General features: G+C 34.3%; 1 protein-coding gene across 15 annotated transcripts in view; it reads left to right on the top strand.

The window, feature by feature from the left end:
- LOC120423992 (electrogenic sodium bicarbonate cotransporter 1) overlaps positions 1-18,079 on the top strand; it is an 86,325-nt gene that overhangs the window by 13,679 nt on the left and 54,567 nt on the right. For 9 of the 15 annotated variants that reach the window (XR_005606299.2, XM_039587993.2, XM_039587994.2 and 6 more), the window contains exon 1: positions 14,246-15,126. The exons of 1 other annotated variant lie outside the window; for it this stretch is intronic. Coding sequence is in view for 13 of the 14 variants with exons in the window: in XM_039587993.2 (XP_039443927.1) it covers positions 15,095-15,126 (32 nt within the window). In the remaining variant the exon portion in view is untranslated. Of the gene's footprint in view, positions 1-7,499; positions 7,651-14,244; positions 15,127-18,079 lie in introns of those variants that run through there. 5 more of the 15 variants (XM_039588001.2, XM_039587998.2, XM_052708980.1 and 2 more) reach the window with 4 other exon arrangements.

Below are 18,079 nucleotides of genomic sequence, written 5' to 3'. Positions count from 1 at the left end.
CAACCCCCGTTGAAACCGTCAAGTTGAGCTTCTGCTATGCGTGTCCACATCGACGACGTCCCCGTTTTGGTACCGCCGGCTGATTCAACATCGTAAACGATCCGACCAGCTGGTGCTAGTGGTAAACCTTCTACGGAGATCAAAGTTATGCAGTTTGGCTCAACCAGTTCTATGAAGAAATCGATATCCAAGTTAAGTTTGAGAGAAAACTATTAACTAATAAATTGTGTGCCAACTTCGAAGAACATTTGCTCGATGAAACGAGACCAGACCGGAAGGCAGGGCTGTTAAAGTTGAAAAGGGTTTTCGGAAATCACATTATCCTGTCGCCGGCCCGGAGAGGAATTTACCCAGTTTGCGAGGCTGAGCCTTGCCAGGAGACCGTAAAGCAGAACATCCCGTCTGGAGGCGATTATCCTATCACCTTGGTTTTGTACCGGCTGGACGACAGGATGAGCTTTTATGAATGAAGAGTGTGCTCCCGTTTCGTTATTTATTTAATAGGACAGCATTTTTAAGGAATAAAGTGTTTATAAACTGAAAATAAGCGAAATTAATTGAAAAAAATCATTTTGGATTAAAGACTAAAAACAACAACATCAAAGGAACAAACACTGTTATCGTGATATCAAATCAACAAAGCTCCTCCCACCGAGAATTACTGGAGGCGTCAAGGAGATTGGTACGCTCCAGTTCTTTTTGACACATTGTGAAAAACAAAACCTGTTTTTCAACATCAACAAAAACAACAGTCGGTGAGGATTTATTTGCTTTGCTGATTGGCAAAATATGAATTCCTAAGTGCTTTGAATGAATTAATTTCGCGTTGTCGTCATGATCTTTAATAACAAAGAAATATTATCTGGATTTTCAAAGGCGACTCAGTTAACGAAATATCTGAATTCTGAAAATTCTGAATTCCTTAAAATTGTCTTTAAATAAACAAAACAAATGTTACCGATTGCACAAGTTACTCCAACCTATCGAGAGAAAAAATGACTCACAAATTTCATCCAAAAAAATCTTGGAAATATCTACCTGCTCGGCCAGGCGGCCGACGCAGAAGGACCCCGACCCGCGGATTGTCCCAGCAAACACGAGCAGCAGATTTCGGTGCCCAAATGAAACAATAGATTTGTTCAGACCGACCGATCTAGGCGGTGGTCGCGGTGTTACTCAACACTTTATTGAGAAGAATGGTACAGAGTAGAACATAGACATGAAGAGTACAAAAACAAACGTTGAATATTAGGGTGGTACAAAAACCATGTTGGTCGCAACACTACTCAATAATCATTTCAATTATAAAGCTGAAAGTTAATGATTCATTTCGATAAATTTTAAACATATTTGTATATTTTTTTTGTTTGTAAAAAGTTTCATTGACGAAAATTCAAATATTACCAGAGCAAGAAGCATTTAATTTTTTTTGTTAAGAATCGTTACACGGATTTTTTGGAATCGTTACACGGACACATAAGGCGAATTTATTTATTGATTTCAGTGGGTGTTCTCAAATTTGCCAGACTATGCCTGTAACAATTTACACTTAATATGCCTGTAACAATTTTTTTTTTAATTTTAATGATGATGGTATCGTTCTACAGTAGAAAATGTGAAAAACAAGCAAAAAATTGAAAAAGTGTCATAAAAACATGAAAAACTATAGTAAGGCAAAAGGTAATGATGTAAGGTGGTAGAGTACGCCAAGTACTATCAGAAACAAACATAACTTAAACAAGATAAATGCAAACTAAAATACTATAAATGAAACAAGAAAGATTTAAACTAGAGAAGTAATGTTTTTGATTGAACAAAAAATGCTCTAAACAACGTATTGAACACGGTAAAAATGAAAACGCTAGGATCAAAAATTGCGCAGTAGAAGGTTAATACAACTTCTGTTGAACCTATTTGAGCGAAAAATGACAAAATTTGGTTTTCAACAGTTTTTCGGAAGTTTTGATACATTAATACCCGTCAATTCACCGTATAGCAACAATAATGAATCACTGATTATCTTCTCGATCACAAAGAAAACCGGAAAAAGCTTCCATAACGTGACCAGAATCCAAGGTTTAATTGAGTAATTAACCTTCAAAAAGACCAAGATAAATCTGAGCCTCTGTGCCACCAGGCCGGGATACGAGACCACACCATATGATGGATCAGGTAGCGTTGGCGTTGGAGCTTGAAAGCTCAAGTTGGTTATGCTGGATGGAATTTGATGCGATGTGTGCAGAGGTCTGGCAAAAAGCTTGCTTGCGGTAGGCAAGTGGTTGGTGACCGACCCCCTTGTTTTAATTAAATTTGTTATCCTAGCAAAGGCGGCGCCGTAATCGTTTACTCTTTATAGACCTGCCGGATAGAATAAGTTTGCACCGGATTGATGTTCGCTACCGGTGATGGTTATTAAACTTGTTCGGCTGGAAAATTGCTCTGCTTGAGGAGTTTTATGAGCCATTTTCATTTACTGTATTGTGCTACACCGATCTTGAAATAGTTATCGTCACTTCAATCTTCGCTGAATCTTAATCATAAAACTATCAGGAATTTTTCAATCGAAGCAAATTTCTTTCCTTAGCTCAACTAATCTGCATGACTATTTAGGGAAATGGCTCATAACTGAAACTGCTGACACCCACTTTGGAATAATGTGCAGGACAGACACGTTCCATTGCTGCAATCACGCCGAGCTTTCTCAAGCTCCTCGTCCTTTTACTACTTGCTCGAGTAGCTGCAGCTTTCAATTGCTATTCTCCTAGTAGACACAGTAAGGATGATGCACTTCGAGCGGCCAGGACTCTGCCTTCACCCTCGTCAAGGATGCACCAGCTCTCCTTATAGTACACTCAGCAAACAAGAAGATTCACCACTGGAGCAGCTGTACCACGCTGACGACCATGAATACATGAAGAGGTTGGAAAGTCGCACATCTTCCAGCAGCACAAGAACAAAGTGGCCCCTAATGGAGCTTTATGCATACACGATGAAAAATCCACCCCACGCCACACGACTCAACCCCCTGTCAATCAATACTTTACCCAGAAAAACCAGCAACGTGTTCCAGTTTTTTACTCCTTCTCGGTTCTGCCAAGGCTGCTGCTGTTGAACTGTTGAACCACTTTCGATCCACCATCACCACCACGCGTTGAAGAGGCTCATCAGAAGGCCAAACGAGGCATATTGGATTATGGGTTTTGCAACACGTCAGGCCTATCATGCCCACATTTAGCGGTGGGATTCCGACAATCCGACAAACCTTGAACGAAACCCAACCTCACAAGTCAATTTCGAAAATCAATCAGGTTGCGAAACCGATGTCTGCGGTTTGATTGTGGTTGATTTTCATCCAAAATTCAACCCGCATCTGTCCCAGCGGAAGAAAGCACTGCCCAAAAAATCTGATAATTGCACTAAAAAATTGCCCCAGTCGGCACGCTTACCTCAGCGTTGATACTAAGTGGCCGGTTGACGAAAACGCAGATTGTTCTGGTTGTCGTCGACTGGTTGATTGTTGTTGTGTTCACGTGCTAAACTCAATTTGCATGGCGCTAACGTGGCAGCCCCGAAATCGTCTGAATCGTGAACGCGGATTAGCGCCTCCGGCGAAACATCTGCGAAGCATGCGTCGTAAATTACCTGAAAAATGTGGATTCTGGCGACAATACTGTTGGGGGTATGATTTCGGGTTTGTTAAAAAATATATGAATCATTGGGAATCCTGTTTTAACATGAAACATGAAAATTATCTTTAGCTAAATACAACCAAAATGCAAAAAAAATATAGGCGCCCCATGTTCTTTTTCTCAATATAAAAATTAAAGTATATTCGAGTGGCCAGACCTACTGTGTTGTTTAACCGCAGCCAGGATTCTGTGAGGAAGGATTCGTGGACATACCATAACAAACGCTCCGGGAATGGGACTTAAACCAATAATTTGCATAAATAAAAACAAACAAAAAAAATCAAGAGACTGCTTTAAAACTTTCCACTGGCCCCACTAATTGGCCAGGAGACTACTATGAATGTTTTGATCAAATGTTGTGCACCTGCTTGATTAAATTTGCAAGGTGCTAACACCCCCAAATTAAATCTATATATTTTGAGTATCATCTGTCGGAAACATCTGCAAAGTTTGCGCAGAAAATTAGTAAAATGTAAATTCGAGGATCAAAACAACTGCTTAGCGATAATTCGAAATGATCGACTTTCGAAAAAGTCTTGATAAAAATATTAAAAGCAATCTTCCATCATTATTTGTAATTGAGTTAGTGAATTTTCACGATTTTGCGGATTGCTTGAAATTCGTAAAATTTGGAATTTTCCGAGAATTCCTGCGCAATTTTTTTTAAATCGCTTCTGATTTTATCTGCAAAGCTTATTTGCATTTTTTAAGCAATCACAAATAGCAAAGGGTAGGATGATTGCATATATTTTCCAACAAATCGTGATTTCAATTTTTATGAGTTTAAGCTTTTTGTTTGTTTAATTAGGCCGAAGCAAATATTTTTCACATATTTTTCATAAAAATAATTTAATTTTAAAACAGCTTTCAAAAACTTAAAGATCTGACAAAAACAAAATTTGAAGCGAAAAAAAAACTTTTGGCATCTAAAACTCATTGAAATTCAAATATTTCTGAGTCACCACAAACGCGCTGAAAATGATTCTAAACGCAAGGGAATGCATTTTTAATTGATTTTAGTTGATTAATTTCCATTGAAAATTTGAACCCCCTGATTTTTCTGGCCTGACTTTGAAGGGGCCTAGCCTTATTTGTAAGTGACAATTTAAAAATAAACTGTGATTATTTTACTATTTCAAAATGTTCATGACAGCAAACATGTTTTTATTTAAATTAAAATACCGTAGATACATTCGACTTGCTCTGAGTCGTTATTTATTTATTTATTTTTGAATTAATTGTATTTTTATTTTATCATTTTATTTTCAAGGTAGCATTATAAATGAAATAAAACTCTAAGTTGTCGTCGTGGTTTATTCAGGATTGATTGAATTTTGTTTCCTAATATTACAATGTTTGATAATGGTCTCCGTGTAAATTGGTAATTGAGCAATTCCAGGTCAAAACAGGAATTGTTTTAAGTACTTTTTCTCGACCCTCTCCGATCTCAATGAAACATTGTAGACATGTTATCCTACCTTTATATAAGCCATTTTTGTGTATATGGAGCCAGTTACACTCGATAATGACATTTCAGAAGGGCGTAAGTGTTTTAAATATTTTATGTATATCGTAATTTAAATATTGCTGTATCTCGAAGCCATTGCGTCGTACCAAAAAGTGGTCAAAGACAAACTTGTAGAAAATTTGACGGGCATTCCGAAAAAAATACACTGAAAGAAAAAAACACTCCACTTTTATGAGATTTTTTGATTTTTAAGTTTAAAAGTCAAATTTGACGGTGAGCCCACGATTTTTTTTCGTTCAAAATTTTTGTGAAAAAAGCCTAAGATGTTACAAAAAGACTCATGAAAAATGCAGGATGGAGCAACTCACCTAAAAAAATACAAAAATAATTTACTGAAATTGTTTTTTTTTTTCAAAAGTGCTCTAAACATCAAAATTTTCGAAATCCGAATACGAGAGTTGATTCTCTAGACAATTTTACATAAAAGTCTCCATATTGACCATTGTCCTAAGTCCAATCCTTGTGAAGTTACATCGGTTTTAAAAATAAAAATGTTGAAAAAGAAGGTTTTTTGATGGTTTTTCGTAATTTCTATATGACAGACTTGATTTTTCAGTCTCGAAAATATTTTTACCAGAAAGCTCGTCAAATTTCCCATAAGTTTGCCTTTGACCACATTTCAATTGGATGTATGGGCTTACAGATATAAACTAATTTACTATCCAGGTTACTATACTACACTGAAAAAATATTATGTTTTCAGTTATGAGCAATGTAATTAGCTTATATCTGTAAGCCCATACATCAAATTGAAATGTGGTCAAAGGCAAACTTATGGGAAATTGGACGAGCTTTCCGGTAAAAATATTTTCGAGACTGAAAAATCAAGTCTGTCACATAGAAATTGCCAAAAACCAACAAAAACCCGTTTTTTCAACATTTTTATTTTTAAAGCCGCTGTATCTTCCCAAGGATTGGACTTAGAACAAGGGTCAATATACAGAATTTTATGTAAAATTGTCTAGAGAATCGACTCTCGTGTTCGGATTTTGAAAATTTTGATGTTAGAGCACTTTTGAAAAAAACAATTTCAGTAAATTATTTTTGTATTTTTTTAGGTGAGTTGCTCCATCCTGCATTTTTCGTGAGTCTTTTTGTAACATCTTAGGCTATTTTCACAAAAATTTTGAACGAAAAAAAATCGTGGGCTCACCCTCAAATTTGACTTTTAAACTTAAAAATCAAAAAATCTTATAAAAGTGGAGTGTTTTTTTTCTTTCAGTGTATTTTTTTCGGAAAGCCCGTCAAATTTCCTACAAGTTTGTCTTTGACCACTTTTTGGTACGATGCAACGGCTTCGAGATACAGCAATATTCAAATTACGGAATACAAAAATATTTAAAACACTTACGCCCTTCTGAAATGTCATTATCGAGTGTAACTGGGCCCATATACACAAAAAGGGCTTATATATGTCTACAAAGTTTCATTGAAATCGGAGAGGGTCGGGTACAACCGATTCCCTATTTGACATGGAATTGCTCAATTTAAAAGTTTATTCTTTTTTTTTATTTTAAAGATTATTTTGCGATTCTATTTTTAATTTTTAAAGTTTCAAGATAATTTGTATTGGTATTTAAGTCTTTCAAAATGTAAAAAAAAATAAGTCATAGTTATTAATCATGTTGACTTGATAAAACAGTTCAATCTTGTTTTGACTTGTTGATTTAGGATAACTTTTTAGCTTAATAATTAAATTTGCTAAGATTTATTTTTTTGTTTTAAATAATGGGCATGGGCTTTTTATTTATTATCATTTTAAGCCAATTTTAAATATTTAAACGTGACTAAAAAGAACAACGAAATATAAAAAATGTGGAATTCATGAAGAAGTGTTAGTGTTTAGAAGAGTTATAAAAGAATTCCAATGATATTATTAAAATAAAGGCCTGTTATGTTGTTTTAGCGAGAGGTTTTTTTTTTTCGTTACACAAAGAATTTTTCTACATAACCTCCAAAGAGACTTGATGAAAAAATAAAGATATTTATCGAGTATTTTTGATAAATTTAATTTGATAATAGTTTTAAAATCTGCACATTATCCGAATCTTCCAAATATTACCACCAAACGGATCATTCCAGCTCAAATCAATGACTTTAACTTCGCACATTCATTAACATCCTGGACCCGCAGTGCTAATGTGCAATTCGTATAGATGACCAATACGCACGTTCACACCTTCCTGTGAATCAATCAGAATCAATCCTGGGCCAAATCATATCTTATCGAGATCACAACGAGATAATCACTTTATTTGCTGGTGAGACTCGACCAGGTTGGTCAGTACCATTGGAGGAGTTCGGCAAGGCACGATCGCTGAAGGAAGTGAACTAGTTTATTTGTGGTGAAAGAAAGAAAAAAACTAGTGAAATAGTGTGATTCAAGAAGTGAAACTGAGCACGAATGTACGACACAATCTTAAAAGCATTTGGGTACGTAATTATCTGTTTTAGAGTCAAGATGTGCATACGATATCTTTAATCTGTGTCGATGTATTAGCATAACCAGAATGTGAATTCACTTACTACGAAATAGTAGTAAGGAGTCAGGGGGGGAGGTACTTACTCGTTGAACAAATTACAACTTTGTAAGACAAGATTCCACTTAGCTTTTTCTCTTCTGCAGTGTAAAAATGATTTTCCTCTGCTTCCATACAAGAATTTCACTACGTGGCATCCGTATCGCATGCCGTCGTAGCAAGAGTCCTTATTTTAGCTCACGTTTTGTCGAACAATCTGAGCATCCTTGCAATTCCGTAGGACAAAAAAAAGAGAAAAAAAACTCGCGAAAAGCAAAAAAGTTGGCGCTATTTTTAGCCAAATTGGGGGGCTCCACTTCCTTTTTGTGCTGATTTCCGCGTGCTTTTAGATAAAAGTGTCAACCATTGGGGACTAGACAGTTTCAAAAACATCCATCTTTCAGCGGTGTCTCGAAGTTGAAATTTCAAAACACGGAATAAAAGCGAAACTTCAACCGTACAAAAAGGTACTCCCAAGTAATCCGTCTTCATCCTGATGCCATATGAGGCATGATTTCCATTTTCCCACCATTTATCATGGTACACAAGGTAGCAGATTTCAACTTGTGCGACCCTGAGCAGTCGACCTTCAGTCGACCGATGTGGCGAGAGACTCGAGGCACTCTTCAGCACAGAACACATGTAGGCATTAGCTTCTTGTCGTCTGCAGCGGTTCTTCGTCATCTCTGGGGGTGTTTCCTTTGGCAGTTGATTGAAATTTAATGAATTTGTGAGCCCATAAATCTTGCCTAGATAGAGAGTGATGTTGGCTTCCGATGGAAACCAGAGCCTGAAGCTGTCAATTAGTGTAAACGATGATGACGTTTATCGGGTTAGTCTTAAAGATCTAGGCATCTTCAAAAGATTCCGATATCTTGAGCACCATGCGTCTCCGTTACAGTATCTAAAATCCAAAATATTGGAAAAATCCCGAATCAACCCAAGCCCACATCTCACATCACTTTCCCCCAAACCTTCCCAAAAACCCATCACTTCGCACTCGCTGGACTCCCCCCGACGAGCAAAAGATGATGGCGATGATCAAAACGTATCACTCGACAAGGGCACTCTTGTTCATTTTTCGCACGTACGTTCCGGTGTAACTTTCATGTGTTTTGCACTGTGACAAAGCAGCAAAAAAAGATTACCACCCGAGAAAATTGGTTAATTTTCTGCGTGTATCGACCACCCCCACCAAACCCCGGCACAGCTGACGGACAAATCAGATGGAAAGCTGATGAGCTCTCGGGGCTTCAATTCCATCCCACCAGAGTGTGCTGTAAGAACAAAGTCTTGAAGCATTGTTGTGAGAACTTTGCCTTGGATCAAACCGAGGATACACAGTAAAAATATATTGTACGAACTTAAATTTAAAGAAGAACACTGAATAATTGTTTTTTTTTTTTAAATTTAAAATCACACAGAAATTTCAAAATAACATTTTATTTTATTTATACTAATTGTGTATAAACTGTAGTATACTAAGCGTCGTGGGAGCAGAAAAGTACAAAGAAATTGCCCGCTGTGGGGCTGAGTCAGAATCGCTAGAACGATAGTGCCATCACTATCGACGAAGAAAGGTTGGCTGGTGGGGGAGAAGCAGACTGAAGGGATGAAAACAACAACAAAAACAGTGTTGGAACAGCTGGTAGAGCTCAGATTGGTAAACAGTGTCGTAAATGAATTTTCAATGTTTTCGTTTTGATGTTTTGCCTTGGAAATCAAATGAATTTGCCTTGGAAAAATTCAGTTTTACAAAACATAGGCCTTATTTTATGTGCATTTTCAACAAACATAATATGAACGAACTGTTTTACAATTTGATCTCAATTAAAATTTAAAAAAAAAATATGATTTTGAAAATTTTGAAGATTTTGAAGATTTTGAAGATTTTGAAGATTTTGAAGATTTTGAAGATTTTGAAGATTTTGAAGATTTTGAAGATTTTGAAGATTTTGATGATTTTGAAAATTTTGAAGATTTTGAAGATTTTGAAGATTTTGAAGATTTTGAAGATTTTGATGATTTTGAAGATTTTGAAGATTTTGAAGATTTTGAAGATTTTGAAGATTTTGAAGATTTTGAAGATTTTGAAGATTTTGAAGATTTTGAAGATTTTGAAGATTTTGAAGATTTTGAAGATTTTGAAGATTTTGAAGATTTTGAAGATTTTGAAGATTTTGAAGATTTTGAAGATTTTGAAGATTTTGAAGATTTTGAAGATTTTGAAGATTTTGAAGATTTTGAAGATTTTGAAGATTTTGAAGATTTTGAAGATTTTGAAGATTTTGAAGTTTTTGAAGTTTTTGAAGATTTTGAAAATTTTGAAGATTTTGAAGATTTTGAAGATTTTGAAGATTTTGAAGATTTTGAAGATTTTGAAGATTTTGAAGATTTTGAAGATTTTGAAGATTTTGAAGATTTTGAAGATTTTGAAGATTTTGAAGATTTTGAAGATTTTGAAGATTTTGAAGATTTTGAAGATTTTGAAGATTTGAAGATTTTGAAAATTTTGAAGATTTTGAAGATTTTGAAGATTTTGAAGATTTTGAAGATTTTGAAGATTTTGAAGATTTTGAAGATTTGAAGATTTTGAAGATTTTGAAGATTTTGAAGATTTTGAAGATTTTGAAGATTTTGAAGATTTGAAGATTTTGAAGATTTTGAAGATTTTGAAGATTTTGAAGATTTTGAAGATTTTGAAGATTTTGAAGATTTTGAAGATTTTGAAGATTTTGAAGATTTTGAAGATTTTGAAGATTTTGAAGATTTTGAAGATTTTGAAGATTTTGAAGATTTTGAAGATTTTGAAGATTTTGAAGATTTTGAAGATTTTGAAGATTTTGAAGATTTTGAAGATTTTGAAGATTTTGAAGATTTTGAAGATTTTGAAGATTTTGAAGATTTTGAAGATTTTGAAGATTTTGAAGATTTTGAAGATTTTGAAGATTTTGAAGATTTTGAAGATTTTGAAGTTTTTGAAGTTTTTGAAAATTTTGAAAATTTTGAAGATTTTGAAGATTTTGAAGATTTTGAAGATTTTGAAGATTTTGATGATTTTGAAAATTTTGAAGATTTTGAAGATTTTGAAGATTTTGAAGATTTTGAAGATTTTGAAGATTTTGAAGATTTTGAAGATTTTGAAGTTTTTGAAGTTTTTGAAGTTTTTGAAGATTTTGAAGATTTTGAAGATTTTGAAGATTTTGAAGATTTTGAAGATTTTGAAGTTTTTGGAGATTTTGAAAATTTTGAAGATTTTGAAGATTTTGAAGATTTTGAAGATTTTGAAGATTTTGAAGATTTTGATGATTTTGAAGATTTTGAAGATTTTGAAGATTTTGAAGATTTTGAAGATTTTGAAGATTTTGAAGATTTTGAAGTTTTTGAAGTTTTTGAAGTTTTTGAAGATTTTGAAAATTTTGAAGATTTTGAAGATTTTGAAGATTTTGATGATTTTGAAGATTTTGAAGATTTTGATGATTTTGAAGATTTTGAAGATTTTGAAGATTTTGAAGATTTTGAAGATTTTGAAGATTTTGAAGATTTTGAAGATTTTGAAGATTTTGAAGATTTTGAAGATTTTGAAGATTTGAAGATTTTGAAGATTTGAAGATTTTGAAGATTTTGAAGATTTTGAAGATTTTGAAGATTTTGAAGATTTTGAAGATTTTGAAGATTTTGAAGATTTTGAAGATTTTGAAGATTTTGAAGATTTTGAAGATTTTGAAGATTTTGAAGATTTTGAAGATTTTGAAGATTTTGAAGATTTTGAAGATTTTGAAGATTTTGAAGATTTTGAAGATTTTGACGATTTTGAAGATTTTTAAGATTTTGAAGATTTTGAAGATTTTGAAGATTTTGAAGATTTTGAAGATTTTGAAGATTTTGAAGATTTTGAAGATTTTGAAGATTTTGAAGATTTTGAAGATTTTGAAGATTTTGAAGATTTTGAAGATTTTGAAGTTTTTGAAGTTTTTGAAGATTTTGAAAATTTTGAAGATTTTGAAGATTTTGAAGATTTTGAAGATTTTGAAGATTTTGAAGATTTTGAAGATTTTGAAGATTTTGAAGATTTTGAAGATTTTGAAGATTTTGAAGATTTTGAAGATTTTGAAGATTTTGAAGATTTTGAAGATTTTGAAGATTTTGATGATTTTGAAGATTTTGAAGATTTTGAAGATTTTGAAGATTTTGAAGATTTTGAAGATTTTGAAGATTTTGAAGATTTTGAAGATTTTGAAGATTTTGAAGATTTTGAAGATTTTGAAGATTTTGAAGATTTTGAAGATTTTGAAGATTTTGAAGATTTTGAAGATTTTGAAGATTTTGAAGATTTTGAAGATTTTGAAGATTTTGAAGATTTTGACGATTTTGAAGATTTTGAAGATTTTGAAGATTTTGAAGATTTTGAAGATTTTGAAGATTTTGAAGATTTTGAAGATTTTGAAGATTTTGAAGATTTTGAATGAAGATTTTGAAGATTTTGAAGATTTTGAAAATTTTGAAGATTTTGAAGATTTTGAAGATTTTGAAGATTTTGAAGATTTTGAAGATTTTGAAGATTTTGAAGATTTTGAATGAAGATTTTGAAGATTTTGAAGATTTTGAAAATTTTGAAGATTTTGAAGATTTTGAAGATTTTGAAGATTTTGAAGATTTTGAAGATTTTGAAGATTTTGAAGATTTTGAAGATTTTGAAGATTTTGAAGATTTTGAAGTTTTTGAAGTTTTTGAAGATTTTGAATGAAGATTTTGAATGAAGATTTTGATGAATTTAAAGATTTTGAAGATTTTGAATGAAGATTTTGAAGATTTTGAAGATTTTGATGATTTTGAAGATTTTGAAGATTTTGAGGATTTTGAAGATTTTGAAGATTTTGAAGATTTTGAAAATTTTGAAGATTTTGAAGATTTTGAAGATTTTGAAGATTTTGAAGATTTTGAAGATTTTGAAGATTTTGAAGATTTTGAAGATTTTGAAGATTTTGAAGATTTTGAAGTTTTTGAAGATTTTGAAGATTTTGAATGAAGATTTTGATGAATTTAAAGATTTTGAAGATTTTGAAGATTTTGAAGATTTTGAAGATTTTGAAGATTTTGAAGATTTTGAAGATTTTGAAGATTTTGAAGATTTTGAAGATTTTGAAGATTTTGAAGATTTTGAAAATTTTGAAGATTTTGATGATATTGAAGATTTTGATGATATTGAAGATTTTGAAGATTTTGAAGATTTTGAAGATTTTGAAGATTTGAAGATGCTAAACAACATCAATAAAATTTTCTGGTGAATGGTTAATTCTGGGCAATGGATGTCAGGAGAATGGTCAGTTCTGGGGAATGGCATTCTGGAAATGAAATTTTGTATTTTTTCAATATGTATTTTTTTATGAGGATATTAATTATGGGGACGGGATAGAACCATGTTCCAAGATGGTGGTGTTAGATTGTTTTGAAAAAAATGTGATCCAGTAAAGCGTGTAAAGGCAATGGTGTAGTTTTGGTTTACATTATTTTGTAAAATTTCATGAGCAACTGCAAACTTGACTTTGGATAATTGAGTCTAGACTGTGTTGATTTTCCAATGCCTTCCAAGCGGCATTGCTAAGGAGAATACCTAAAAATTAAATAATCTATCATATGTCTCGGATTAGTTTTCAAAAAGACGCAAGAGCCATAGTAAACAAAGCCTTTTTTGCCTCGGTATTCGACCTACTTACAAAAAAACCAATTTCAAAAATGCTTTCGATTGTTCATTTACACGTCTTTCAAGTACCCCAAACTAAAAATAAATCAAATTTTGTTACATTTTGGAGAAAAACGAATATAAATGTCGGAGGTCACGGTGGCTCTTACGGCTTTTTGAAAACTCACTCGAGATGTCAACAAACAGTCTACGCCACTTGCTGTCACGTTAAGTAAGAAAGGGATAGGCTGCTTGTTTACATCTACGGATTCACCCTATTGAAACGTGAATACGGTATTGATACAAATTGTCTGTCTCAAATCATCTTATTTGAAAGAACTATATTTTATTATGTCGTCTGCCTGGTGTTTCAATTAGAGTAATGATCATTGCTACACAATGAGCACTAAAAACTTTCACAAAGCAATAACAAGTTTCGCGAAATTGTTACCAAAAAAAATCAATCAAACCGATCCATTCCACCGGAAATGATAATCCAGCTCCTTCGCTCCGTCAAACTCCCCCACATGATTCTAGCAAAAAAAAAAGAAATTTCTCTCTCATCCCTCTCGACTCTCACACACCCATATTTCGCACCCAAAAAAAATCCCATCGATCCGTCCAGACGAAACCGTCGTCCTCCAGACCAAACAACCGAACAAACAAACAAGGAGCCGACTTCCTTACCCCACAACAACGACACCGACGACTTCAAGAAAAGATCCACACACACACACGCGGGAGCGCACTTACTCACTCACTCACACTCGTGGACGCCGCCACCGTCGACCGACGACGTCGCGACCGATTTCAAACAGAGAGAGCTCAGTTGGCCACGCGACGCTCAACGCGAACGGTCGTGTGCGGATTTTCTCTCACTCTTTCTTGTGCGCGACCTTTTTCCTATCACTCTATTACTACTTTTCCGGGGTTTTCCACCCACCCTAAATTTTTCATTGTTTCTTCTGTGTGGTGATTAGAGGGGGGAAAAGTTTTTGCTGAGTTTTCTTATTTTTTCGTCTTGGGAAAGTGCCGGCGATTTTCGGCTCTGGAAAATGGTGCCTTTCTTTGTTAGACGGTGATATAGTGATAACAACAAAGTTACAAACTCCAAGAAGCCCGAATTGGATTGATTTGAGCGAAAAGCTGTGCGATTATTGCGAAAAAGTTGATACTTTGTTTCAGTGGAGCAAAGCGGGCTGAAAAAGAAATTGTGTCACCAAGTTGCCTGAAGGATCCGGCACAAGCACACACAAGACATATTCCAGTGAATCCTTGTGTCATATCCTTTTCAAGTTTTTTCCCCCTCTGCAAACACATAATTCCGTTGGTGCACGAGCAAACAGTAGCAGCTGTGATATCAGGGGACTTGTGCCGAATCCGACTTCCCGCTGGAATACCCGCCGATGGGATGTAGTGTCGCACTTTGGTGTTGTTCGAGTCTCGGGACAAATCACCCGGCTGATGATAGTGATAGAGAGATCTTCGAGAGACTCTTCAAAGGACGCACAATCAACAGCGAAAAGAGTCCGTAATCTTGTTTGCTATACGCGTCAGTCAATGGCACCAACGTCGTTGTTGTCGCAAATTAGGTTGTTTGCCTTCCAGCGTTGATACCGGCAAGCTATAGTTAACCCTTAACCTACAACCCGAACCCCCAAGTGCCAAATCCAAGATGAAGGATAACAAACGATTCTACGTCGCGAGGTAAGTGTGCTCACAACCTGAAGAGTCATTCACACCAAGCTTTGTGATTCCGGACAAAGACCCAGTGCCATTCACAAACTTCTTTGGGTTATTGCCTTCTTCCTGAAGAGAGTTCAACGGCTGCATCAATGGTGGTGCTGCCAAAGATCTGACCCATGATCGGGGCCATCAACTTCACCTACATTCCACATTAGTTCCAGTAGCTGCGCCGCTACTAGCAGATCGACATTCGCCGACTAGTAAACAAAACAAACCTGAACTTATACCAGCAGCTTATATTTCGCTGTTTCTTCCAATCCAGTATACAGAAGTATAAATATGGAATGGGAAGGGTGATACTGTGCATACAGATCGAACTCAAGCCGGGTGTTTTATTTTTAAAACCCACATTTCTATAAACCGCAGTGCAACGCGACGCGTGCTCGGTACTATTATTACTGCGTGTCTTCATAGGGGAGCGCATCCATCCGCAATCTCCAGCTAAATCCGGTGGAATGCAGTATGAAGCGCGCACGTCAAGGTGTTGACCCTTTCAAAATCCTCCGCAGGTGCACACCGATCCACCTTCAAGCTCTCCTGTTGTCATAACTTGCGGGTTGTTTATTTTCAAATTCCCCCCGTAATGACCCCGTGAAGTGGCGCGGCGATGAGAGAAGATGATCGCGAATAAAGTGTTTGGACGCCGCTCAAGGAGGTAATAAACTCGATTGTGATTTTAATGATTGCCAACCCTCGCCATCACCACCTACGTAGTGTGATGAAGAGGGACAAGGAGATCTTGAGTGTGAGGTGAGGTATTGAAGGACGTCGTTGCGTCAAGGGAGATCGCGTGACCATAAAGTCGGAAATATTTGGATTCAACTGGACCGGTTGGGTTTGAAATTCATGGTGAATTGGATTCTTGATCAAAAGATGTTTATCCATTTTTTCTTAAAATTTCTAACTTCTTCATAGTTAGTTTGAAAACATATATAAAGATTTGTAATGGCAAACTGGAAGACTGCATTTTCTCTCAACTACGTCAAAGTTATTAACATCAATGAAATTTCAAATTAGAAAATTCGCTCACTATGGGAACATGTTATGTGGACAGCTTCGAATTTCTTTTTCCATCAGTGGCCTACTTATCATGAACAAAATAAGAGTGATGAAATATTCATCATAACGCTCATTTGAGTGCTAAAAAGTTGATTTTTTCAGTACTTTGATGAAAAGTAATACTTTTTAACCTAACTAGAGAGAAATAAATTGATTGTAAAAAATGTAAAAAAGTTTTTGTTCTTTGCCCCTGGTCAAAATCAATGGGAGAGCGAAAAATAGACGTCATTAAATCGATTCTACAAGTATTTTTCAATGCAAATTTATTTCTTCTTGTAATTATATTTTGTCCTTTGAATTGTGTGGAGATTTTTAACAGGAAGGGGAGGGGGGGGGGAGATAAAGCTTCAAATAAAATTTTCAATGGCCTAATTAAACAAATAAAACAACATTCATTCCATAAAATGATACCATAATTGCACTGCAGTTAAAGAGAACTGTTTGAAGCTTGAAGACAAGAGAATTGCTCTCTTGCTCACTGACTTAACCCTCTACAACCCAACACCGCCTCTAGACGTGCTTCGATTTAAAAAAAAATCGCCAAAAATCAATTTTCAACCGATTTCTGATCTTTAAAAAGGATTGGGAAGAAGAACTCTTAAAAATTTTGAAAATTGTATGGTTGGAAGTTTAATTTGTTTTATGTGACTTTGCCAATGTTTAAAAAAATGTCAGTTTTTCAGGGGTCAACATAAGCTGTTTTTCACTAATATTTTCTATATTATGTGTAAAAATAGGTATGCAGAAAATTTTTAACTTTCCCAGACTATGCCTCTAAATATTTTTAAATAATTTAAATAATAATGGGTTCATTCACGGGGGACTTCAAAGCCTTGTCTAAAAATGTAATAGTAAACCTTGAGTCAAAATCAGGATTTCTGTGTTACTTTTATACAGTCCAGACTCGATAATTCCGAACCTATTTTTGTCAAATTTTAATGTTTGGTTGTCTTTTAAATAAAAAAATGTATATTTTAAATTTTTCCTTACCACCATTTTGGCCGCCATCTTGGATTTTAAAATTCTGAATCACTGCAACAACAATACAAAAAGACATCGAAAAAAAAATGTGTTTCGATTATACGAAGTGAAATTTTGCCAAGGCCTTCGGATAATCGAGTTTGGACTGTATTTAACAAAAATCCATTATAAATGGGCTATGTCGTCAAAACCTACCACATGATTTATATAAATTTTATTTAAAATAAGGCCGCTGATTTTTTTATGTCCATCAAGTTTAATGGGGGAAACGAAAAAAAATAAAAAAATAAATATTTGAATTTTGAAGAAAAAATTCAAAGTACATTCTACACGATAACAATTAGCTATAATTATTTATTTTAAAAATATATCAGCACTCAAGAACACAATATTTTAAGAGATTTTTGTGCTGTTTGAATCATACAATTTGATAAAATTTCATAAATTATAGAATAAGCACATGCATGCCTTACATCTAAAAGCAGTGCAAAGAAATGTATTTTGAATCGGTTTCGTTCAAATTTTTAAGTTTGCTGAAAATATCTTTTTGATTTGGTTTATGGACCATTTTTACAAGGACAAAATCTTTTTAACTTTTAATTTAAACGTTTTGTTTTATTTAAAGTTGAGAACTAATGGCATTACGTCATAACAAACAAATTTCCAGTTGCATTCACATGCTGCATCAATCATTCATCATTCCATTCCAGTAGCAATGCAAGCATGAATCGTTCGCAAAACTCCTTTTCCACGATATTTCCGCAAGTCATGATGATACCCCAACAGACGTGCGTGGAAACCGTCAAAATAAACTTTCGTTGGTCTGGACTCCGTTACGTGACCAGAGCCAGGTATCAACAACAAAAAACCAATA

The sequence above is a fragment of the Culex pipiens genome, chromosome 2 (assembly GCF_016801865.2).
Source record: "Culex pipiens pallens isolate TS chromosome 2, TS_CPP_V2, whole genome shotgun sequence".
NCBI lineage: Eukaryota > Metazoa > Arthropoda > Insecta > Diptera > Culicidae > Culex > Culex pipiens.
The sequence above is the reverse complement of the archived record's forward strand: the minus strand, read 5'-3'. Positions and strand labels throughout refer to the sequence as shown.